The 27,154-nt window shown below is 36.4% G+C and overlaps 1 protein-coding gene across 3 annotated transcripts in view; it reads left to right on the top strand.

Moving 5' to 3' along the window:
- dpp6b (dipeptidyl-peptidase 6b) overlaps nt 1-27,154 on the top strand; it is a 195,958-nt gene that overhangs the window by 110,915 nt on the left and 57,889 nt on the right. Inside the window, exon 1 of one of the 3 annotated variants that reach the window (XM_052133475.1) lies at nt 10,003-10,151. The exons of the other annotated variants lie outside the window; for them this stretch is intronic. Within the exon in view, the coding sequence (XP_051989435.1) occupies nt 10,101-10,151 (51 nt within the window). The 5' untranslated portion in view covers nt 10,003-10,100. Of the gene's footprint in view, nt 1-10,002; nt 10,152-27,154 lie in introns of those variants that run through there. 3 annotated transcript variants of the gene reach the window in all.

Here is a 27,154-nt window from a genome sequence, read left to right as displayed (position 1 = left end):
TTCCGTAACACAAATTGAATGGATAGATTACAGGGTACATTAGCTTTCGGAAGCAACATGTTGATTTCCTGTGTGATCATGTTGAATGTGATGCAATGTGCATGCAATGTGACGATAAGATCAGGTGACAATTTAGCATAATATTTTTCTAAATCTGTATTGCATTCCACATACTATTAAAAAAACAGTCGGCAGTATACAGTATATAATGCACACTTTGCAGTAAGTAGAAAGCTCCATTCTGTGTTCCATTCTGACCATAGCGTAGTCTCCTGCAACAGCCATGATCAATGTTTCCTCTAAAATAATGCATTGTGTGTTGTTTCACTGATTTCAATATATCCTCCAATTTTTAAATTTTTTTTTACTTTTCAATTGAACAGACAAAATGTACTGGACAGATTCTCATTTCTCATTTCCTTGTAATTGACATGCTGGTAAATCTATTCATGGCAGAGCCTTGAAATGCTGGAACTAAATCAAGAAGGGATAATTGTGCCATTTTCTAGTGTTTATGTTTTTGCAAGGTGATGCTCAGTTCATGAAACATGATTTTCAAGATAAAAATAACAACATGAACATTTTTGCTCAGAGCTCAGTTTGCCAGTACTTAGTCTCACTGGCATTTTTGTTGTTTATAAAGCTATCCACAGTGTGATGCTCCTGTTCTACCCGCTTCGTACGAGACTGGAACCAGCATCTCCGGCATGGAAGTCGGGTTCGCTAACAAGGAGGCTAAAGGCTACAGATTCTAGCGTTAGTCACTAGTGCACCTCTTGAGGTCTGGAGTGTGAGGTTTATACACATTGGAAATCTATCTATCAGCTGACCACCGTTACAACAGCACTGCTGCTTAAAGGTATAGTGCACTCGAAATTTAAATGATGTCATTCTTCTTCATGCCATTCTAAAGTTGTATTACTTCTTTATTCCCTGGAAAACAAAGGTACATTTTTGAAGAATATCCTGAATACTCTTTTCGTATAAAGAAAGTGAACGGGGTCTGTTCTGTCAATAAAGTGAGAAAAAATTAGAGCAAATAAAAAAAGCCCCATCCTAACTTTTATGGTGCTTTTTTGTAATTTAGAGCCTGCTCCCCATTAACTTTAATTATATAGAAAAGAGCAGCCAGGACATTCTTCAAAAACATTATTTTTGTTGTTTTCCAAGAGGGGATAAAATCATATGAGTTTAGAACAACATGAGAGAGAAAATTATAGAATTTTCATTTGTGGCTGAACCGTTTCATTGAGTTAGTTCTGAAACTGACCATTAGCAAGCTGTTTCAGCTGATACTGAAAGATGTGCTGTCCGGCTGGGTGATTTTATTTGTGGTGATCAAGTTCTAGGTCCTCTAAGAATATATCCAATAAGGCATTTGTTCCTTCTGTTGCAGACTATATTCCTCTAAAGATCCATTTCATATTTCTGTAACTTTTTCGAATGTGAAAACGAATATTCAGTCTAGCATCTAGCTAGAGTTCATCTAGCTAGACTGAATGTAGCTTGAGGATTTCTAGTGTCATTTATATTTTTGCTCGGGTGACATACAAAACTCTTTTTAATGATCTTGTGTTTGTCCTTAATTGCAGCTATATTTGAGTCTTTCCGGTAACATCAATCTGTAATGAAGGAGTCTTGAGAGGCCAGATGCGGATCTAAGTGCAGCTTTAATAAAAGGCGAACTAAACAAGAATCTAGAAAACACACAGAGAACATATGCCTTACATATGCCTTATATGCCTTCTAGCACCATGTACTAACACTAACTGGTAACTTAATATTAATAAATCTATTAGGGCAGATCTAGTAAAAGGTATCTATATGTGTTTAGGATATTAGTTTTTTCATAACAAATACTAGTTTACTTTTTAAAAGAATGTCTTTACATTTTTTAAATAATATCATTCTCTTTCAAATAAAATGTCCAAACAAATGTGTGTAGTTACAGTCCCCCAGTTACCTTTATCTCTTTTTGCGAGGCGGGGGATTTTGCCTTGTAAAAATGCTGATTGGCTAGTGACCTTGGAACACTACTAGCCACAGTGGCCGGTGAGCCAAAAGTTCATTTTAAACCATGGACACCATGAACATTGTTGCTGTATTTCCTGCAGTGAGATTAATTAATTATAATAACTTTTCAAATGCATATGAAATGAACACATGACAAAACAGCAGAGGAGGTGGAAAAGATTGTTCATTTTCTCGCTGCCCTGCAAGCCAAGTAACAAAAGCAGACTTGGCAATTGGTCTTAGTTGCCATGACAACACTCATTGTAAAGTGAGACAGAGAGGAGAGATATCAAGTATGCTTGTATTCAAGGAAATTAACAAACAAGTATGGAACCAAAATAGTTACTACACCAATTCAATTATTACAGGGAAATTCTAAAATATCAATATTAAAATATTTTGTTTGTTGCAAATCTCTTCCAGTGATGGTTAGTGATTTTGTTTGTATAAATTAGATAATAATAAATATGATAATAAAAAAGCAGCAGAAAACATAAAAAGTTGTGTTTAAAATTACCTAGTACCAATTAAGAAGTTAATAACTGGATTTATTAACTAAATAAATAGATTTTTCACCCAGAAATAAAAGTTCTAACATCTACTCAATCTGATGTCACTGCAAACCTGTGTATTGCTGGGTTTCCTTCTAAATGTTTTGCATTTTTATTGTGCATTTCTGAAAATTTGACTAAAGAAAATGTGAAACATTGTTTCCATGAACTGTAAATGCACATTATCTTGAGGGAGCCCACCTTTTTGTCATGGAGCAGCTGAACAACTTCTTTGCTTTGAGGAAAGTTGTATTGTGTGAAATGTGAAAATGCACAGTAAATATAGGATTTTTAAGGGAAAACATGAGGTGTACATCGTGTTTAACAGTGTGGTGTTTCGTGACAAATCACTCAACTTTTTAATATGGCATATCGGATGAAACTAGAGACTCTAATCTTTTGACTCAAACAGGTTTTAATGTAAAAACTTAATTAGGTTTCTTACCAGATGTAGTTTTGCTGGCGTTTCTCCCAAAGTCAAACTCCGCTGTGATCAGCGCCATGTTGTTTTGTTCCATGACTGGAAAGTTTAATCCTTTACTGACAGCACAGAGTCTCCTGAACTGAGATCAATCAGTTTAAATTAATTTAAATGATGCGTTGTGTAAAGCGAAGCCAAAATACAACATCCACGCATGTGCACGCTGTAACACCTGATACATTTGCCCTAGCGGCCAACAGAGGTCGCTAGGAGTTTAAGAGACATTTAGTGTGAAGTTTTGTGTTTATGTTCCTGGTCCCTGCCCTGATTGTTCCCAGCTGTATCTCATTTACCTTGTTTGCCCCAGTGTACATAATGTCCTTGTGTTTGCTCAATCTTTTCTCAGTTGTTGTTCCTGTTACCCTTCATGGATGAGACGTTTGTTCTGTTCCCGAGTTTTGGTTTTGTTTTGTTCCTGTGTTTTCCTAGTTTTGTATCTGGGCTTGTTTTCTTATTAAATAAAGCTGCACTTAGATCCTGCTCTCTTGACTTCCTCCTTCAATCGTTACACACGCAGGGTCGCACAAGGTTAATAATTCTTTTGTAAAGCTTCTTTTTGGTGCTCAAAAGCCACTGGCCACTGTATGCTTTAATTGTATGGAAAAGATCAGAGTGTCCCATGGAAGAAAGTCAGGATGTTTGGAATTACATGGAGAATAAATGATGACAGCACTTTAATTTTGGGGTGAAATTTCCCTTTAATTACCAAACCAATAATTGTCAACAAAGAGTACCGCTCAAACACCCTGCATTCTCATTAGTATCAGTCTGACCAAAGCAGCAGCTTTTTATATTTTTGTGTTAGTGCATCATTGGTTCATGAATTGTGAATCAATGCAGAGATGTTAGAGTTGTTTTTCTGATGAACAAAGCCGCTCGAGTAGTCAAAGTAGATCACTCTCACCACTTATTCAGACCTGAACTTACTGTCACTCATTAAAGCTGAAGATCTCTCTGCCTGCTCCCGCTACATTTCCATATAAATGTGATAAGACGGTGAAGGCACACAAGTTTCTGAAGAAGGGGAAATGCGAAGGTGCAACATGACACGTCTCAGATGTGGGAGATGAGAGATGTGCTAAATTAGGCTTCAGTGCTGGTAAGAGAGAATGTTGAATGAGGAGTCATGGTGCATGTGTAGTGTCTGGAGCAGTGTGGACTTGAGGTATTTAAACAAAGAAGAAATGATCACGCTCTACCACAACGTGTGCAAGTTAGGCTACTTTTAGTCTGCTTTTAACATGGGCTATTAGTTTCCACTCATACAAAAAGGGTACTGTGGTGAAATCATGGTACAGTGATGGAATCAAATAGTAATAACATGGTAATTTAATACTGTACATACTATACCAGTGTACTTAATGTATTCCTTGAAATATTTAAAAGCACCAAGTTTTTGGACATGTCTCATGGTACTTTTGGTTAGTGCAAATATATGAACATAGTAAATGGAGTAACTCAAAGAGTAACTTTGTTTAGACACAATCTTAATTTCATGTTCCAGAATTTTATGTACTTTATGGGCCATTTGCGAATAAAGTTTGTGATGATAAAAAATTGGAAATCTTTCAAAAATCGTAGTATTGTATTTAATCGTAATAGTGTATTTATTGATTTTAAAAATGTCAAGTGCTGTAACCATCAAGTAAAAGCTATTAAAATACTTTATTTGCTCCTTGAATACATGTTTACACAACCTAATCATTAATAAAAAAAATGCTTTAAGAATATTTTTACAGGAAAAAAAAAACATTTTTTTTCCTGTAAACAAACACCCAGTCATAAGGGTGTTTGTTACACCACCTGACTTTGATTTGGTGGACAAACATTTTTCATATATTAATAATATTTTAAAACAAAAAAAAAAATTCTCTGTTTGTTTTGAGTGAAACGTTTAAACACGGCCCAACAACATTACTCAATCAATGGCGTGAGTTGGGGGCTGGGTTCAACAGCAGATGTGGGTGTATTTAGAAAGCAGTTTGGAAAAAATTGTTTATATTGCAATTTCCATCAGTGGCGCTAGTGTTGCAGAAATGGCATACTTCAGCCTTCATGTATTTACAGTATAATTAACTTAATAGATCCGGACCACAAAAAAAAAAAATTGTGTCCCGGCCAGGGTTCGGTAGTAACGGAATACAGGTAACGGGATTATGTATTTAAAATACAACATTTTAGTATTTGTGTTCCACTAAATTTATAATAAAACACTTTTAAATGTAACTGTATTCTGATTACTGAAGAGATTATTTGATTGTAATTTGTTTTATTTAAAGTTTAGACTATTTAGCCGGAAAAACATTTATCCATATAAATGTTGCGATCCGAGAAGCGTTTGAAAAGCAGTGAAACACTTTTTTATGATTTGTTACATTTATACAAGTTCAAAATGTTGCCAGTGAAAAGGTGGATATGACATTATTGAGGAAATTTCCCTTGGGAGATTAATAGAGTAGTTCCACAGCTTAACAAAAAAACAGTTAGAAAAGCTTTGTCAGATGAAACATAAATTCAATAAATACACCGTTCATGTGAACATTTAGCAGTAATGCTATTTCCTGCCTTTACATGCATCTGTGCTACCAGACCCGATTATATTTTAAAATGAATTCTACTTTGCTTGTTTTTTTCTCTAGTAAGACCTTTGATATTAGAGCAAAGATGAAATGCAAAAATCCTTTTCTTAATGAGAATTTAAATATTGTGTTTCTGTAAAACAAAATATATATATATAAATGAATTATGTTTATGTTTTATTTACTTGCTTGTAGTCAAAAAAAGTGAAAAAAATCTACCAGTGCTGAAGAAGTAATCCAAAGTATTTAGATTGTGTTACTGACCTTGTGTAATCTAACAAAATATGTTACAAATAAAGTTTTGCAGCAAGTATTCTGTAATCTGTAGCGGAATACTTTTTAAAAGGAACACTCCCAACACTGGTCTCTGCACAATAATAATTCAAAGACTGTAATTTGGCATTGCTGTTATAGATTTCATTAGCTTCTTATCTTTAATTCTTTTTATTGTTCTTTTTCAGGATTCATTGGCTCAATCAACTGAACTTTAACTTAAACTACAAAACAAAAAGCTATTGTTTTGATAAGATAGCTGCATGTTATTTAATGTTTGTTAGCATAAAGCCTGATTCTCTCTGAATAGAAAGTTGAATTTAGAGAAAAATATTCAAATGAACCTGTCTGTTAAGAAGTGAAACCTTGGCGACTGCTCATTATCTTCAGTCTGTAATGTGCTTAGTTGCTTTTTGCACGCTGTCATCTGTCACCTTTCATATTTGAAATGTGTTATCGCCTCAAAACTGTCATTGGACAGTGCCTGTCCTCACTGAATGACCTGCTCTAAGCCATTTATATGTTAACACCATCATCTGGGTAGCAGCCATACTGAACAGACTTAAAAAAAATCATCATTTTATTAAACTAAAAACAGTTTTGAAACAAACATTACAATTGTTATGCTCTTATAAGTGGTTAAAATGGAGTCTATATGAATTATACTGTATGTGTTTATATATTATTTTGTTAACATTACTTAACACAACATAAGTTAACATGAACTAGTAATTAACAATACTTATAAAGCATTTATTATTCTTGGTTAATGTTAATTTCTACATAGATTAATTTTTTAAATCCAAAGTTGTATTAGTTAACATTGGTTAATGCACTATGAACAATTAACATGAACTAAGATTAAAGGAGCAGTATTCAGAAAGCCTTGTTATTAATGACACCTGTGGCCATTAAGTGAACTGCAGCCGGCTGCCTGATGCTCATCCTCATGCTCTGTAGGGACATAAGCATCAGCCAAAACAATGACGTAACGTACAAAGAGAATGTGATTCACTGGCATCATGCTGACAGATGAGGTAGCATACTTAAAATTACACCGTTATGATTGTTTTACTACAAACTAAGATTAAACTAAATGTACTTATCAGCTAACATACCATACTGGTACACACATACAGCTACATACTACTGAACTATACCAGACAGTTTACTGTTACACTGTTATGTTGCACTATTGTATGTTTTGTCCATCCATCCATCCATCCATCCATCTTCAACCACTTATCCGAAGTCGGGTCGTGGGGGCAGCTGCTCCAGCAGGGGGCCCCAAACTTCCCTATCCCGAGCCACATTAACCAACTCTGACTGGGGGACCCCGAGGCGTTCCCAGGCCAGTGTGGAGATGTAATCTCTTCACCTAGTCCTGGGTCTTCCCCGAGGCCTCCTCCCAGCTGGACGTGCCTGAAACACCTCCCTAGGGAGGCGGCCAGGGGGCATCCTTACCAGATGCCCAAACCACCTCAACTGACTCCTTTCAACGCAAAGGAGCAGCGGCTCTACTCCGAGCTCCTCACGGATGACTGAGCTCCTCACCCTATCTCTAAGGGAGAAGCCCACCACCCTTCTGAGGAAGCCCATTTCGGCCGCTTGTACTCGTGACCTAGTTCTTTCGGTCATGACCCAACCTTCATGACCATAGGTGAGGGTAGGAACAAAAATTGACCGGTAGATCGAGAGCTTTGCCTTTCGGCTCAGCTCTCTTTTCGTGACAACGGTGCGATAGAGCGAGTGCAATACCGCCCCCGCTGCCCCGATTCTCCGGCCAACCTCCCGCTCCATTGTCCCCTCACTCGTGAACAAGACCCCGAGGTACTTGAACTCCTTCACTTGGGGCAAAACCTCCTTCCCTACCCGGAGTACGCACTCCATCGGTTTCCTGCTGTATGTTTTGTATGTAATATATTGAATTATGATCAAGAAACCAGCGTGTTTGCTTATATTTATGCTGTATACCTGACTTTTAGTATAAAGAGAAGATCGTTGAAATTATTATGAAAATTACGAAGCAAAGTAGCTTGCAATTCATCAGTGTTGATGAATTGAACCGAACGAAGTTCCCTCCAGGAATCAAATGCCCTGCCGATGTACACTCTAGTTTTTGCTCAGCCACGATCATGTTCCCGCTTAGCCAAATGGGATTCAGTAGATAAATGTTTTTTTTTTTTTTTTGGCTTACTCAGAGTTTGTGTAGGAGTCGGTTTTGTGCTGGGAGCCGGATGTTTGCTGGCTTCCATCTCTAAGATAACGTTGCCTAGTGTTGCAGACTGTCTGTTGACGCTGTTGGAGAGCGGAAGCACTGAGGCAAGGCTCTCAGGAGCGCACATAAATGTCACATCCTTTGGATTTTTCTGGCAAAAGCGACCCGCTCCCTTTGCATGGAAATCAGTCTACAGGCTTTAATTGGCAACCTAGGAAGTCCGGGAAGGGCTAATTTTTTAAGTTGCATTACAAACCGATCCCACATTGGCAAAAAATTGTGATTTCAGTGATTTGGACCATGGCATGATAGTTGGTGCCAGACGGGCTGTTTTGAGGATTTCTGCAACTGCTGATCTCCTGGGATTTTCACACACAGCAGTCTCTAGAGTTAACACTGAATGGTGCCAAAAACAAAAAAACATGCATTGAGTGGCAGTTCTGCGGACAGAAACAACTTGTTGATGAGAGAGGTCAACGGAGAATGGCCAGACTGGTTCAAGCTGACAGAAAGACTATGGTAACTCAGATAACCACTCTGTACAATTGTAGTGAGCAGAATAGCATCTCAGAATTCACAACATGTAAAACCTTGAGGTGGATGGGCTACAACAGCAGACCAAGTCTGGCACTTTTTAAGGACCATAGTGATCCTATACTGCTTAGTGGTTGTATTATCTGAAGTAAATGTCAAAATCCAATTGTTCCAAATTGTGTTACCCGAAATCTAAACTATAGGTGTGTACCAAGCCACTTTCATGTTTATTCTGTTGGTTCATGTTTTCATGTCTTTTATTTTTTAAATCTAGTTCCTGTTTTATGTCATGTGATTCCTGTTTCCCTCATGTGATCTTGTCATGTCTTTTTTTCATTGGTTGATTATTTTGTTATTAGTATTGTCTTTTCATTGGTTTAAGTTCGTTTAGTCTTGTTATCTTGTTTATAGTTTAGTCTTGTGATTGGTTGTCTTATTTACTTGTTAACCATGTCCTTGTATTTAAGCCCTCATGTTTGCCATTGTCTTTTGTCAGGTATTGTGAATGTAACTGTTGTTTTGGTCAAGCCAAGCCAAGCCAAGCCAAGCCAAGCCAAGCCAAGCCAAATCATGTCACGTCCAATCTAGTTTTAGTAAAGTTTGGTTATGTCAAGGCTTTAGTCAAGTCATGTCAAGTCTAGTCTAGTCATTCATGTTTTAATTTTATTTTGATTCACGTTTAATATTAGGGTTATTGGATTCCACGTTTGAAAAATAAAACTGCACTTGGGTTCATCATGTCATCTTCCTGTCACAAAAAAAACATGACGTGTTCCATTTGGAATGATAATACACTTTAAAAATTCATACACTCGATGGCTGAGGGCATAGTGTATATTGAAAGCGCATTGTGCTTCATTTTGGACACAGATAATGCTCACAGAAGTCTACTATGCTGTGAAATATTTATTTGAAATATATTTTCATGATTACTTTGAATAATATTTTAAATAATATAAATAGTTGATCTATTTCGTGAATATTTCAGTAATCTCCGCACCTCCTCAGATAGCCTTTATATAACCATCCTGTCGACTTCTAACGATGTCACACACAGTCTAACTACTTATAACGCTAAAAAATAGACCTCGTATTGTAAGCTAAGGGCCAGCACTAAATAAGCTCACTCTATGTGGCTATAGCCTTCAATATTCCCTCAACAAACACTTCATCCTTAAACATCTGAACCAGTAGCTTCTCACGACGCTTCGCGCTGTCAGCGCGTGACATACAGTATTCAACACGCCTGTCTCGAGTCCAAATAAGCGCGTTTATTTGCGCGCTAACTCTCTCTGCCGCTCACGCGCATCATCTCTCTCTCTCTCTCTCTCTCTCTCTCCCTCCCTCTCTCCCTCCCTCCCCATACATCACTGAAAGAGCTTGTTTGCGAGTAGTGCTTTCCATTCCGTCTGAAGAGCGCCTTGCATCAATTTTATATTCGCGTTTCCAATATGACTTCAGCGGAGTCCAACCCGCCGAGAAAAGCTTCTCAACAAGAACAGGTAGTGAAGAGCTTTTTCTCTTATAGCTTATATGTCAAAAATCAAAACCCGGGTGAATGCTAACGTTTTGTTTTCTCTGTTCAGGGCTCGTTTTGACTTTAGCTCGTCTAGAAACGTGTCGTAAAATATGCATTAATTAGATTGTAGCCTACTTTGCATCAAAATGTTACATTTTGGTCGCTATCTTGCCATTGCAAAAACATTTTTTATATAATACATTTTTATATTATTTTATTATATTTGTAGTTATATTACAGTGTATGTGTGTGTGTGTGTGTATATATATATATATATATATATATATATATATATATATATATATATATATATATATATATATATATAATCATTATTATTATATAGTATATAGTTATGCAGTGTAGTAGCCTAAAGGTTTTTAATATATAGTTATTTAGAGCACTATGAGTTATATCTGTTTTAAGTAGCATAAAGCTTTTTATAGAAGGTATTTATAAAACTAAATAAAATTTCAAGAAACTTTGTTATACTGCATATCTCCATGAGTAGTTTATGCTATAGCCTATCAATATCAATATCACTTTATATAATGACCAGCCAGCATACTGTATAATGACCATTAGTGCTAATCTTCCAGTTGTTGCACGGATGTGTTGTTGTTATTTTTAGTTGATGGATTTGAGGAAATATATACCATGAGCACTATTTAAGGCACTTGATGGGTTTTAAGGATTCGCATATGATGATCTCTTCGGGTGGCAGGCAAAAACTAAACACAACAGATGGCCAATGTAAACATGGATCTTTGTTTCACTTCTTTGTCCCAATCAACAGTTTATTGTGCCATCAGAGGCTAAGCATGACAACCTCCAAGTTTCATCATTCAAATCAATTAAGCCAAACTACTGCATCTGTTGTGACCCGATTACATTCATGCTATACATTAATCACACATTCGCCATTAGTTTTTGTGCATTATTCACCAAACGTGACCCAGGGTTCCCACACAACCTGGAAATCCTGGAAAACTTGGAATTTTGCAATGCAGTTTTCCAGTTTCTCCCAGCATGTGGGAGCCTGCACATGCTGGGAGTCTCCACGGTGTCATGCACAATGAGACACGTGATAGGATGCGTGGATTGACGGTCTCAGAAGCAGAGGCAACTGAGACTTGTCCTTCACCTCCCAGATTGAGGTGAGTAACCGCACCACCATGAGGATCTACTAAGTAGTGGGAATTGGGCATTCCAAATTGGGAGAAAAGAGAATTAAAAAATATAGTAAAATTTAAGTTCACTTAATCCATCTGAGTAAGGTCTACATTCATATTTTTGTAGCATTGATGAAACTGGCCAGGGGATTTCGATTTCCCAGCATGCTTTGCAGGGGACTGGATGGTGTGAACAAATGTTGAAACTAAGTGTTATTTAATGTATTTTGAGCAAGATAAGATAAGTTTTTGTTCATGTTTACTGTTCTGTTTTTATCATTTTTTAAAAGTAGTGTTTGTTTGGCTGGAGTTTGGGAGGAGGGGGATACATTGTGGTGAAGACTTTTGTTTTGGTTGAGGATGGACGTGCACTTTCACTTTCAAGTGATGTTTGATTTGAATGTTGTTTAGCTCTATAAGCAGTTGCTATCAAACTGACAATGCAACAGTTTCACTGTTCTTACACTTGCTCACCTGGCATATGCTAACGATTAAAAAATTAATTAATTTGAACCAAAATATGACATTTAAGTAAATAAACCTTGGTAAAGTAATACCAACATAAAAAAATATGTTTGATTAACCTAATAAAGTTGAGTTAAAGCAACTATAGTAAATTGGTTTGACCTAATCCAACAAAGTTATGTTGGTTTAATGAAACTAAATTAATTAGAAGTAACTTACTTAAATTGCTTGTAAAAAATGTCTTAAATTAAGTAAAGGTAATTAATTCATTTAGGGCCCTATGATGATGTCTGCGATGCAGTAAACACAGATGAAATCACTAAATCCAGTCATAAAAATTGCACATATTTTTTTAAAAATCTAACATATTTGTAACCAAAATTAATGTTTGAATTAATTTAAAATCACAATATGTCCAAGTGTGAAAATAAAATGTACATGTGCTGCTTGCTTCAAAATGAACGTGTGAAGCCAGACGCTCTCTACGCAGAAGCCTCATGAGCATTACGCGTGCTCTGGGTGTGTGTATGTGTGTAGTAGATGACAGTGAGCAGAGCGCTCTGAAGCATGCAGCACATGCAGACTATATTTAATTATTTCAATGGGGCTTAATTATGTCACTGAAACAAGTAGCCTCCCCGCTTATCCGGTGGTGAGAAACTACTGTCAAAAACACACAGAAACGGCAAAATAAAAGCTCAATTTAATTGGATACATGAAATGGTAAAAAAGATCATGTTTAATGCAATTAAATAATAATGCATTAAAGCAATATCTCACATCTGTGATGTTCTGTTGTGCAGCACTTCATTTCACAAAAATATCTCCAGTGTTGTTTCAGATTTGTAGAAAAATGCAATGTTCTGTTGAAAAATGTTATAAAAAAAATTATATATATATATATATATATATAAATATATATATATATATATATATATATATATATATACACTCACCTAAAGGATTATTAGGAACACCTGTTCAATTTCTCATTAATGCAATTATCTAATCAACCAATCACATGGCAGTTGCTTCAATGCATTTAGGGGTGTGATCCTGGTCAAGACAATCTCCTGAACTCCAAACTGAATGTCAGAATGGGAAAGAAACGTGATTTAAGCAATTTTGAGCATGGCATGGTTGTTGGTGCCAGACGGGCCGGTCTGAGTATTTCACAATCTGCTCAGTTACTGGGATTTTCATGCACAACCATTTCTAGGGTTTACAAAGAATGGTGTGAAATGGGAAAAACATCCAGTATGCGGCAGTCCTGTGGGCGAAAATGCCTTGTTGATGCTAGAGGTCAGAGGAGAATGGGCCGACTGATTCAAGCTGATAGAAGAGCAACTTTGCCTGAAATAACCACTCGTTACAACCGAGGTATGCAGCAAAGCATTTGTGAAGCCACAACACACACAACCTTGAGGCGGATGGGCTACAACAGCAGAAGACCCCACCGGGTACCACTCATCTCCACTACAAATAGGAAAAAGAGGCTACAATTTGCAAGAGCTCACCAAAATTGGACAGTTGAAGACTGGAAAAATGTTGCCTGGTCTGATGAGTCTCGATTTCTGTTGAGACATTCAGATGGTAGAGTCAGAATTTGGCGTAAACAGAATGAGAACATGGATCCATCATGCCTTGTTACCACTGTGCAGGCTGGTGGTGGTGGTGTAATGGTGTGGGGGATGTTTTCTTGGCACACTTTAGGCCCCTTAGTGCCAATTGGGCAATCGTTTAAATGCCACGGCCTACCTGAGCATTGTTTCTGACCATGTCCATCCCTTTATGGCCACCATGTACCCATCCTCTGATGGCTACTTCCAGCAGGATAATGCACCATGTCACAAAGCTCGAATCAGTATTAGTATGGTGTTCCTAATAATCTTTTAGGTGAGTGTATATATACAGAATACAGAATTTAGAAAAAGTAACACTCCAATTACCACAATTTTAATGACCTTTCATGTGTTTTTGCTTAAATATCCTTATACGCAAATGTGACGCACTGGGATCACTTACAGGACAAATGAGAACCAATGAAGTTTTTTATTATTGACATCAAACCTGGCCTTTCACATATTGACATGCCTTATAACTGAATGTTATTGAGATTTGAGAGCTGAGGTGGAGGAGTAGATTTGTGGTGAATATTTTATACTTAAGTGTTTTAATTCTGTTTGTGGTTACTCCTCAGTCGATCTGTCATATGATATACTCAGAATAAAGTGCATCAGCTGCATAAGTCACTACATTTATGGTACTTTTTGTCATTTTTGTAGTTTGACAGCCCCTGGTCACCATTTACTTCCATTGTTTGGAAAAGAACATCAACATGCTGCTAAATGTTCTATTTGAGGTTCCACAGAAGTAAAAAAGTCACATGAGTTTGAAACAACATTAGGAGTGAGTAAATAATGCCAGATCTATCATTTTTGAGTGAACTAGTCCTTTAATAAATGGTTTAAAGAGAGAATTCTTATTCACCTAAAAAATAGACCTCGTACACTTAAACCCTAATCATTGTCATCAGAGAGCCCTACTGAGGGTTCAAGCGGTGGAAGAATTGCTGTCTTAGAATAGCTGCCTTTAATTCCACTCAAAGGAGGGGCTATATTTGGCATGGTAGCAGCGATAAAGTGGGTCTGATAGACGGGATTAATTGGAAATTGCGTTTGATGTTTGGACCCCAGATGAAAAAGAACATTCCCCATGAAGTACAATTATGAGCAATCAGTTCAGGCTCAGAGCTGACAGACGAGTGTGTGTATTGCAGTCCACCTGTCCTTCAAATACCGTCTGTCTGTTTGAACAATAAGGGAACAGCTGGGCTTTGACAGATTTTTTTTTTTATTTTATTTTTTTTACATTAACGATACTTGAGATCACTCTGGTTTGTTCATCCCTACTGTAGATGACCATTAAAAATATACAACAATAGAGCTTAATCATATGCTTAATATTCTTTTATTCATGCAGGCTTTTCACATTCTAGGAGGATTTTGCTTTATTGATTTCTCTTTAATAACTTGTGCATTTTGGGCAGTCTGAAAAGGCACTTAGAAATAGATTGGAGCACTTATGACTTACAGGTTGAGGTGTTGGTTTAAGTTTAACCTTGCTTTCTGGGGTTATGTGGAAATTGCTGCAATATTGGATGTCTTTACTGCACTTATCATTCAGTCTTTCTTGTATTAATCTGACTCTTTCTTGGAATACATTTCAAGGGGTGATGGATTTTAATATCTGTCAGACATATTTGAGACAACATTGTGTTACTGTATTACACATTACTGGACTGTAAAGCTATCTTGTATGTGGTTACTTTTGACTTTTAATTTGCCCTCTCAAACCAGGTGGACCTAATTGGAAAATTGGCGACAGGAGGTCAATTGTTTTGTCTGCTAAAATGGGCTTGTGCTTTTCGAATGTTCAAACTTTCTCCATTGGCCGGAGCTTGAACTATAGGCATGTGCATGCGCAACATTATAGAAACCAAAAAGACCAAAACATTTTCAGGACACGTTTGAATGCAGAACATTGAACTAAAGGCAAAATAAAAAGCGAATTCACTCAATAGGAGTTGTTTAATGAAAAGCAATTTTATTCCAGTTCTTTTTTGTATCTTGCAAGTTTCTCCATTTTAATTTCACATCCTCCACTGCACAACACACAAATGTTAATGAAAAGTTTAATGAAAGCGTTAGTTAATCCTGATAACAGTTTAGTAATCATGCGACGACTTAAAATAAAATACAGTACATTAAAGAAAAACTATATGCCATTATATCCTTCCTCTCTTCATTTTAGTACCCGCTGTGGTGTTATCAAGTAATTCCTTGTGCTCAGACACCAAAGACAAGTGCAGCTCTACATACATCTTCAACACTGGTTCCTAGTTGTTTTACATTAAGTGTTTCATGTAGGTTTGCTGAATAACTTTTGTTGCATTGGTGCCACCAACACGCTAGATTTTGTAGCTGCACCAGCTCGGGACACGTGACATTAAGCACTTACGTCATTTGTCGGTCAGTTTTCATCGCAGTCTGAAGAACCAAAAAATCAGACTATAAAAACCTTCGGATTGTCAGCGGATGATTTTTGGACCTGATGAGAATTGTGCGTTCCTATTCAAAAGCTTATTCAAACAAAAATGTAGGCTTAGTGTGAATAATCCTTAACACGTAGATTTCCAGTGGTATCATGTTGCTTAAACACATACATAAGCGAGTTATGTGAAAACATTTACTGCGTTACTGAAATATATATATATATATTAAATTTTTATTATTAAATCAAAAACGAAAATACGTGCCTTATTACATGTTTGGCTACAGTTTCCCAGTGAAATGTCCAGTTGGGGGCGCCAAATGCGAGTGAACAGGAGTTTTAAGGTGAATATTAGATGTTTAATGAGTGAAACTTACCTGCCTAACCTAAACTTTCACTTAAACCTAACCAAGAGTGATCTAAAATCAAAGCACAGTTTATGAAGCAACCAGAATTTGTGATTCTTCTGATGATATTGGATATTATTCATCATCAGTAAAAAAGGAGCAGGGGTGTAATAACGTGTTTTATTGACAACAATAATGGTGAATATTCACAAGCCATAGATCAGCACTGGCTTCCCTGTTTCCGACTGTATTATACATGTAATTGTTTTGATTCATCATGCTAGATAAAATACACCACTGTGATATTATAAGTTAGAATAATATGTAAATTTACAATAATATAGCTTCACAGCAAATGGCTGATTGAATGATAACGTATTTCCTCTCATAATGACCCTTACTTAAACCATACCATTTGTCTAATAGCCCTTGTGATTGATGCGGTAAACTTTTTATTCTCCCTTTTATTCCATTTATTTGCAGAAAAGGAAAAAGTAATGGTTTACAATGACACAGTAATTTGACAAAAAATTTTGATTGAATTGTGTTATTTATGTCATTGTTGTTAATTATGAATACTATGGTGTGCTATTACAGTTTATGCAAATAACATGAATTATGCAATCCTCAACTGTACTTTTTTTTCTGAAGTATATGGTGACTAGGGGAACATTTTTCTAATTTACCAAAAAAAAAAAGAAAACAAAGAAGAGTAGTTTTCTGCTCTTGACAATTTAGTTATGTCTAAACATGATACCGGAAGCTCGTTTTCACCCTCAGGTTTTATCGGAAATACATAAGTCTCTTCATTGCCGTGAGTTCATTGCTTTCTTTCTTGACAATCTCCATTGTAGCTGATTGTCTACCTCCCTTCATCACCTCTAGGCACATCACAACATGTTCTCACTAGATGCTGGTTCTGTTGCCGCAGGATGCAAACCTTGAATTTAGAAATAGATTCTGTCAGTTCTTGTCTGAAATGTAGTGGAGAGCTTCATGACCCATCGGGCTTGTTGCTTCACACCATAACTGTGCTATGATTAATTTAGGTCTGTTCTTCACCATTTCTATAACAATGCTGTGATTTTATTATTTATTATTGGGAGCAAGCCTCGGTTGGTCTAATGAGGATTTCTTACCCCTATTAAATTATATAATGTCTATCAGGAAAAATGTAATGTTTAGACTGTATTGTGAGATCACATTATATCTATCAGTGACGTTTCTTTTCAGATGAATCACTCAAAAATATTCAAAGAAATATGTTGGTCATATTTCACCCCAAAATGAAAAACATTAGACGTTTTATTTTGCAGAAAGCCTATTTTTAGGACTGTTTAGGACAATTAAGACAATTAAGCACATTATCTTATCATTAATGTAGAAAAACATTGGGTTCATAATAGTACCAAATAAGGGTTCTTCAGCTTGTAACAATAGCAGAACCCTTTTTGGTGCCAAATAGAACCTTTATTTAAAGGTTTAATAAAGAACCTTCCTTTTGAAAGTGTTATTTACAACTTCAATAGTGTTATAAAGAATCTTTTTCATGCAAGGAGGTTTTTTTTCTACCCCTCTATATATCTGCTCCTATAAAATATTATAGCCAAAATTATGGTTTTACATTAAATATAACCAACCAAACAAACAAGCAAATAAAAGCAAGGCATGCATGTCAATTAAGAACGTTTATGTTCTATTGAAATGACAGATTGTAGAAAAAATTGCAATGCGTTTACAACTATCATTAGTTGACTACATTAATAAATGGTTGTGGTTAAATAATTAAAATATATAACATGAAAGAGTCAATATATGCATATGCAAATGAAATAGCAGACTCCTACACTGCTCCACACATTAATGCTGGGACAGAAACTTGTACATTCTTTTATCTTTTATATAGAGAGATTTTTTCTTTCATATTGACAACCAATCTGATAACGTTCCATGGAAACACCAAATAGATGTAATGAAGACTAAAGTATCTGCACAATCATATATGATGTTTTCACCATAAATCACTGTGTATTTTGGTGTATCTGAGTGGCAGCCCCTCTCTGCACGTAATGAGGTTGTGGGGTCCAACAGTGTCTGTCTGGATAGAAATACACAATTAGGTTCAGAGTCAGTGTTTCAGTATATGTGGATAATGTAAGCGAGCCTTTTACAAATTTGAAATAAGGTGTGATAGTTTAGTATTATTATAGTCTGATGGCAGGAAGGGGTGATAAACACACGGTATGTGCCATGGTGCCATGCCCATCTCGGGACTGGAGTCTGATACCAGTGCTGGAGCGGTCTCATATGCATCAACCCGAGTGGCGCAACCACAGCCAAGGATGCCATATGCCCCAGGAGCCTCTGGAACCATTTGAGAGGAACAGCTGTGCCTGGCTTGAAGCGAGCGAGGGAGTCAGGGAGAATCGTCATTACCAGTGTCACAGGTTTTCCGACGCGTGACATCAACCAGCTAGTTTTAAAGTTAGCAACAGCGATAACAGTATAATTTGTTCAGGCTAATTTTTAATTGTAAAAAAATAAATGGCTGTGCGCAAAACCACGCCGTGATCAATAAACAAGGTGCAGACAGTCCACTCGTTAGCGATGAGCGAAACGAAAAAATCTCTCAGGAAGTGTCTCAGCTGTTGGCCGGACACGTCTACCAACACGTCTACCAACAGTGTAGGGAAAAGGTACAAAAAAACTTGGGGAAAAAAAAAAGTGACTACAGAACCATCAAGGAAAAGTGGAATTGGTTCGACCAAATGGACGCTATCTAAACCAGCGAGCAATGGGAGGGAGAGTACCCTGGACTCAGCCATGATGGAGGATGGTACATTTTGTTATGTTAACTCTATACTCTGCTTGAAAGCTTCACTTTATTTAGTTGACCAACTACTGGAAGCTTGCTTCTAAAACAATCAGGCCAATTTAACTGTTACACTTGTGTAAAATCACCATGCAACAACTGCTTTATGCAGCACAATGAGCTAGTAGCTAACAGCTAGTGGTTGTGTTATTGTTTTGGTCAGTTTATGTCGTGTTTAAGATGATGTCACAGCAGTAGAGGTGGCGCAACTATGACGATCAGCCTATAATCCCACCCACGTTGAGGGGCACTAAACTGCAGTGGAAATGCAAGCTCTGAAATGTAGTCGAACCGTAACGTGCAGTAGAAAAGTGCCTTATGTCAGTATTTTAAACAAAATGACAGCTCACCTCTTGAGTTGGTCACTTGCATTTTCTGGCAAAGATCTATATATATAATAAAGACTATCGTATGTCTATGAAACCACCAGTTACAGAAAGTTTTAGTTTGTAAAGGTTCAAATTTAAAGCGCTTAATATGGACTTGCTCAACATTTTGCAAAAACATAACCATATGCTGTGCCTTTATCAAGCAGTGGCAAAATTGTCTGTTGTCTGATAACAAGCATACTTTCATTAATTCTGTGATTAGTATTTAAAGGTTATAAGCACTAAAGTTTGTCCATCAGTTTCATGCAATGCAGGGAGAGGAAAAACAAATGTCAATAGCTCAAGGTGGTACGATCAAATTGGAATATATAGGGCTACATTTCTAAATCTTAAGGTTAATAAGCTCTCAGTAAAATAACTTATAATTACTGAATGCGTAGAGGACGATGTTGCAACAAGAAAAATTATTTTACGCATTTAATCATGCAAATGCTTAAAATAGTAACAGCTTGTGGAAAGTTCTGACATACAGTTTACTTCATATTCTTCTAGGATTTTTATGACGTCAATGAGCTGAGACAATCTCCCCAACACGAACAGTTACAGCCATAGCAGTAACAAAAGTGGTATAAATCATGACTTCAAATTTAACCAACCTCTTAAAAAATGTTGCACCCAAACTACACATTTACGATAAACTGTAAACTTTAAATTAGCAGAAACTGCGAGTGAAGCAAAAGAAAAGTAAGCAAATGCTCACTCTTTTTTTGTCCCTGAAAATGTTTTTGCTAAAACTACTAATGGTTAAAATGTTTCAGCAACATATTTAGCAACTTATATATATATACACACATATATGTATATATATGTATGTCAACCAATGACGCACAATAAAAATAATTAATAATCATTTTAAAATAATTTAAAATAATTTATTGACAGTTATATTAATAAACCAAAAGGCAGGAATGCACCCCTCATGCGAAACGCAAAGAACCATTTCAGCACAAAAGGGTTCTTCAGGAAGGCACGGTTCTAAATAGAACTATAAAGGTCAGTAAAGAAAATTTGAAGAACTATTTTGTTTTTGGGAGTGTAGCTATTGATGTCCCACATATACCAATCAAGCATCCTGTCCATTTCTTGTAAAGAGCCCTCCACATACGGACGGCTCTAAGTGCTTTCTTCCAGACATGTTTCCTGTCCAGATTGATGTGTTGGAAGATATAAAGTGATCACTTTATATCAGACTAAATGTGTGGTGTTTTAAGAAGGGTGCTAGCTGAGATATTGTTTCATATGCCTCGTGTGTCTTCAGTCGTTGACATTTTTCAAATAAAATGGAGTGCTTGCTGTCAGAATGGAGAAACAGAAGATTATTAACAGTGAATGCCTTTATAAATTGGTGGCAATGTGATATCCCATTATGACATCACAATATGTCACTTGATGACCTCTGGTAAATGAGGTGAAACATGTCTAGGGGGGATTTCTGCAACAACATTCACATGAACATATAAGACAGTATGCCATTTTGCTCAGTGATAAAGATGTCTCGTCAGTAAAATCTTGATATATGAGAAAACTGTGCCACTTTATGTATGAGCGCCTTAATAATAGCTTCCATTTCTCCTTCATCGTTTCCTGTTTTCTCGTTTGTTGTTTCCTTGTTTGCCCATTAGGTGTAACAAATGGGAGCCGCTTCATTTCAGTGTCGCCTCCAGTCTTTTCTCGCTCTTCAGCTTTCTGGGCTTCTCTAAAGGCTTCTCTAGGCTGAAACTAATGAACATGTCTGGTTCAGTGTTACTTTATTTGAAATAGTTCAAGGTTACCCTGATCATGGCATGTTTCTCTGATTTTATTTACTTGGTTTTGCAGAGGCAGACCTTTTGGCTTTAAGTCGGGTCCACTTTGCAGCTTATTCTGACCATGTTCTGTTCAATTAGACAGGAAGAGACTGTAGGAGTAACCGATTAATTGAGTACTCGTTCAGATTGAAATATTCGATTAGTAAAAAGGTTTCTGAATCTTACATACTGCACCTTTAAGTGATGTTATGAAAAATTATTATAAAATGATATGAAAGAAGAGCTCAACTTATCATTATACTGTATGTGAGAGTAACTATTTTGGTGGAAGTACTTGATATTTTGAAATATTCGTAACTCATGGAGGAAAAGCTAACATGATAATGATTTCTATTTTCAGTTGCAGAAAGGAGAACTATATCCCTATAGATGATTTCTAAACAACAAAATTATATTAATACCCAAACTTACTTTTGTTTGTTATTGTTTTATTCAGTAAAACTTAAAAGCTGTTGAACCTAGTTTCATTTCTGTGAGTTCCCTTGAAATAATGCTAAATTCTTCAGTTTGGACTTTCTAAGCATGCTCACCTCGGTTTAATGTAGAGATCTCCAAGGAGATGACACGTTACAATGTTAAAGCATCTCAGTGGTTGTTTGTGGCGTGGAATGCACTGTGGTTTGTTAGTAGGTAACTAAAAAAGTTGTAGAATCTCAAAGAATCTGATTATTTAAATACTTGCCTCAAACCCTCTAAAGCAGTATCAAGTCAGATATCATTAGATGGTTACAGGGTAAAATAATACAATTTAGAACACCTTTTTGGGATAAAATAATTATGTATACCAATCGGTGCTCAGCTGTCAACAGAATATTGCCATCTTTATGAAGGATAACAGAATGCATTTATTGCTGTTTATCCAGCATGTGTGACGAAGCAGTTCGCTACTGCAAAGGTCATCCCAAAATCAATAAAATTTCAATTACTACCAAACAAGTCTTTGGCATATTACGCCTCTGTCCCAGAGCCGATTCCTTCAGAGATCTTATTTTGATGCTGTCTTGCTGATTTTGATCAATATTGTTTAGCCTGAATTTGAACTTTGAAAATGTAAGTTTCAGGAAGGGTTCACTTTTCTTGTAATCTAACCTGAAGGACATCCAACAGGAACAAAGCAAAAAAAAATCTTCCAAGTGGATCTTCATGGCCAAATATCAATTTACAACAATGTGACACTGTAATACAAGATCAGAGAGCCAAGAAAATATAGAGTGACAGAGAGGTGTTCTTCTGACCAGTGGTCACTACTGCCTTTGAAGACCTCATATTCGTTCTGTTGTGTATTTTATCTAAATGCATCATCCACATCAGTTAGCTCCTAAATATCATAATCAGAATTTCCCCAAGTTGCACCAGGTTTGACATAGTTGACACCAAACACCATTGGTTCTCTCTAGGCAAATGGGATATTTAAGCAATATCACACAAGCAAGAGTGCTGTGTGATCTTACATCAGCATGGTTGTGATTCGGCCATAGATGATTTAGGGCCATACAGCATGACTGCGAATGTTTGATATTGCTTATTTACAACAGTTCAATGAACAAGTAAATAAAACAATGAGGAACAGCTAAGGAGAAAAATGAAGGACTGTCAAAAAAATAAAATAATAATTTGTGCATGGAACTACTTTCTTACGCCATGGGTCAGGATCTGCCGTCGCTAATTCGAAAGATGCGCCTAATCCTCCATTCATATTTCGGAAACGTCACTTTAGAACAAGTAATGGCAGCTTTGGCTGTTTCTAACAAGTTATTGGAGAAACAAGGATGTGTGTGTGTTTGAGAGAGAGAAAGGGAGAGAGCGATTGAGCGATTACCTGCGTCTGTCACGCTTCCCAAGCAGAGATGAACAGTAAATCTATACTGTAGCTGTTTAACTTTATTCCTCATCTTTAGTGTTAGTCAGCTTGCTGAGGATAATTTTCTCTGAGTAAAAAATAGCCTTCCGGTCTTCTATGAGTATTTCGTGGTAGCCAGTTAGTTTCTCTCCTCCGCCATGTTGAATGTTGAATGTTGTTTACATCTGAATTCTGCTCCCAATGCAGCAACTTACCAAGTTGGTAAGCAACTTGAGTATATGTGATTACTTAGTCTTAATGTTCTCTCAGCTGTAATAAGCCTTAATACTGAAGCTGTATTTCCTAGTTTTAGTCTAGTAGTAAATCCGAGCGATTATTGCATAAGAGGCAATTGCTGATGACTTCAAAGAAACCACTCCCTGACTTAAATGAACATCAGTTCAACTTGCTCATAACACACAAAAAAAGATCTTTTGTTGCAACTTACTGGCTAAAAATGTAAATGTCACAGGGAAAAATGAAAAGACATATCTTTAGTTTAGAATGCCGCGAACAAAAGCGGAGTGATACAAAGAGTGAAGTGTCTGACTACTGCTGTTCTGAGACATCAGAAATCAAGGAACATCTCTCATCCAATCAGATTATAGGACCGTAACTAACTGTTGTATTATATATATATATATATATATATATATATATATATATATATATATATATACACACACACACTGGTGGCCAAACATTTGGAATAATGTACAGATTTTACTGTTTCGGAAGGAAATTGGTATTTTAATTCACCAAAGTGGCATTCAACTGATCACAAAGTATAGTCAGGACATTACTGATGTAAAAAAACAGCACCATCATTATTTGAAAAAAAAAATCATATTTGATCAAATCTAGACAGACCCCATTTCTAGCAGCCATCACTCCAACATCTTCTCCTTGATTAATCATGATAAATTGCTTATTTGGTACTAGAAAATCACTTGCCATTATATCAAACACAGTTGAAAGCTATTTGGTTCATTAAATGAAGCTTGTGTTTGTTTATGAGTTGCCACAGTGTGCAATAGACTGACATGTCTTTAGGTCAATATTAGGTCAAAAATGGCAACAAAAAAAAAGAAACCGCTGTCTCTAGAAACTTGTCAGTTAATAATTGGCCATACAATGCTTTAAATTGCCAAAAAACTGAAGATTTCATACAAAGGTGTTCACTACAGTCTACAAAGACAAAGAACAACTGGCTCTAACAAGGACAGAAAGAGATGTGGAAGTCCAGATGTACAACTAAACAAGAGGATAAATACATCAGAGTCTCTAGTTCAGAAATAGATGCTTCCAATATCCTCAGCTGACAGCTTCATTGAATTCTACCTGCTCAACACCAGTTTCATGTACAACAGTAAAGAGAAGACTCAGGGGTGCAGGTGGTACTTATGGTACATCATTCTTATGGGAAGAATTGCAAAGAAAAAGTCACTTTTGAAACAGAAAAAAAAATAAAAGGTTAGAGTGGGCAAAGAAACACAGACATTGGACAACAGATAATTGGAAACCCCATTGAGCTTTTGTGAGATCAGCTAGACTGTATGGTGCGTGAGAACTGTCCGATAAGACAGCCACATCTATGGCAAGTGCTACAGGAAGTGTGGGGTGAAATGTCACCTGAGTATCTGGACAAACTGACAGCTAGAATGTCAAGGATCTGCAAAGCTGTCATTGCTACACAAGGAGGATTTTGTAGAACTCTTTGAAGTAGTTTAAGAAGTTCTGAACACTATACATTGTGATCAGTTGAATACCACTTTGGTGAATAAAAGTTCCAATTTCCTTCCATAAGAGCAAAATCTGTACATTATTCCAAAATGTTGGATGCCAGTGTGTGTGTATATATATATATATATATATATATATATATATATATATATATATATATATATATATATACACACACCCACACAGTAAATATATACACATAAGAGCTTTACGTATGCAATTAATACAGTTTAACATGTAAATTTTTCTTAATCTTGATTAATGCATTTACGGTTAATACAGGATAAACACTGGTGTGAAGGACAGAACCTCTGCAATGTGTCTGCCCAGAGTTATTACACTGACACACACAAACACACATATAGTGACTCAGTTTCAGTGATAAAGTGATGGGAAAAGGAGCTCTTAACGCTGTTTATTTTACAAAACAAGCCCAGATGGAACTCGTGAAAGAAATTAAATAGTAAGGTACATTTTAAATAACACAGAAGCACTTCAAGTCTTAACTATCACCAAAACGCAGAATGAGATGTTTTTTTTTTTTCTGTAAGCAATTTTCACATGGAGTTCAAAGCTGCGCTTGGCATTGGCACTTACACCCTGACGTCATGAATGCGGTTTCACAATTGCTGTAAAAAAGCAGATAGCCACAGTCTACCGGCAACTTGGCTATATAAATTATCATCCACTTCCGTTGTAAGTATACAAAGCACAAACTCAGATGTACATCAACAGTACAGCACAGTGCTCTGACATAGATGTCCTTAATATTAATAAATAGATTTTGTGGGTGGACCATCACAGATGCCATATCATTCAACAAGCTGCTAAGCATAGAGAGTGGAACAGACAGAATGTAATATTCTGTACAACACAATGATGCCTCTTCAACAACTACAGTTTCATTAGACTGGATGGAGTACTCATGGTATCTATACTTTGCTACAAATGGGAAATCTCATATTTTTCCAGCAGTATTGAGAGGGCTCGTGTTTTTTCAATTAAAAGGTTAAGAGCTCTCAATCAAAACAGTTACATCACAATTAACATTAGGAGTTCGAGAGATACCAGCATAACTTGTATAACTAGAGTCTAAAGGAATATAAAGACATATTTATGGATCTAAAGTAAACTGATGAGGAGAAAAATAACAAATATTTGCCCAGAAAACAATTACAATTAAGTTGTCAATAATTTAAATACATGGCACTATTTCAGCACATATAGGGCCTAGTTGGATAGACCACTGTTATACAGACCGCTGTTTTCCTATTTTGCTGCTGTCAAGACTTTAACATCCCACTACCTACAAAAATATTTGTATTATTTATCTTATTTTATTATTAGAATTATTTATAGCAGCTGTTAAGCAGAGATGGGCAGAGCAGACAGGCTGTAATATACAACACAATGATACCTCTTCAACCATGAGAGTTGACCATTTCTCCAGCACACTGTCTGGAACAGTGATTGCATATAAACCTTTTGCTATACATAGAAAATGTGGTATTTCTGTGCATGATCAAGAGGGCTTGTGTCAGTTCAATTATAACATCAAGAGCTCCCAGTCACCTCTTTAGTCTGAACCACATCACGAACTGGGTTTCTTTAAACCTGGCCTTTTGTTGTGCTAAATGCCTTGCCATGGAATTTGTTTCATTGGACTCTCTGGCCCTTTGGTCTTTGTGACAATGCGCTAATTGCACCTATTTAAGGTTTTTGTGTCACCACAGAAGATCCTTCAACTTTCCAACAGATGACCGATTAGCCCTGAATCTGATCCTCCACAAGCATGCATTCTTAATTTAGAACTTAACATTCATTTCATATTAATGGCTTGACATATATTCATCCTTGAGCCTGTATGTAATATTGCTGATGTAGGTGCCTCTTCAGGACCCAAATTGTGCATTGGACCTCAAGTGGTGACCTAAAACAATACCAAAATTGTACCAAAGAAAAAAAAGCTTTTACCTTGCATAGGCATCAGTCTAATTTGACTAGTTTCTACCAAGTGACATAAATTTGAACCAAAATATTGTTTGATTGGAGGCACTGCCTTTGGCATCAACAACAAAAGATGTGGGCAACATTTTCACCTCTTTTAAAAGTTGACAAGTCATTTTTTTTCTTGATTCAAACTACAATTGATCACATGGTAAGTTTAATTTTATTATTTGCATTTATCATTGTTTTTCCCTGCTGTCCTTGAACCTAGAAGAACAGAGCTGCGACCTTTTTTGGGTCACAACCCACCAGGTCAGAACCACTGTAGAGTGCAAGCTTCCTTAAACACA

Source organism: Xyrauchen texanus, chromosome 9, assembly GCF_025860055.1.
Source record: "Xyrauchen texanus isolate HMW12.3.18 chromosome 9, RBS_HiC_50CHRs, whole genome shotgun sequence".
Lineage (NCBI taxonomy): Eukaryota > Metazoa > Chordata > Actinopteri > Cypriniformes > Catostomidae > Xyrauchen > Xyrauchen texanus.
The sequence above is the reverse complement of the archived record's forward strand: the minus strand, read 5'-3'. Positions and strand labels throughout refer to the sequence as shown.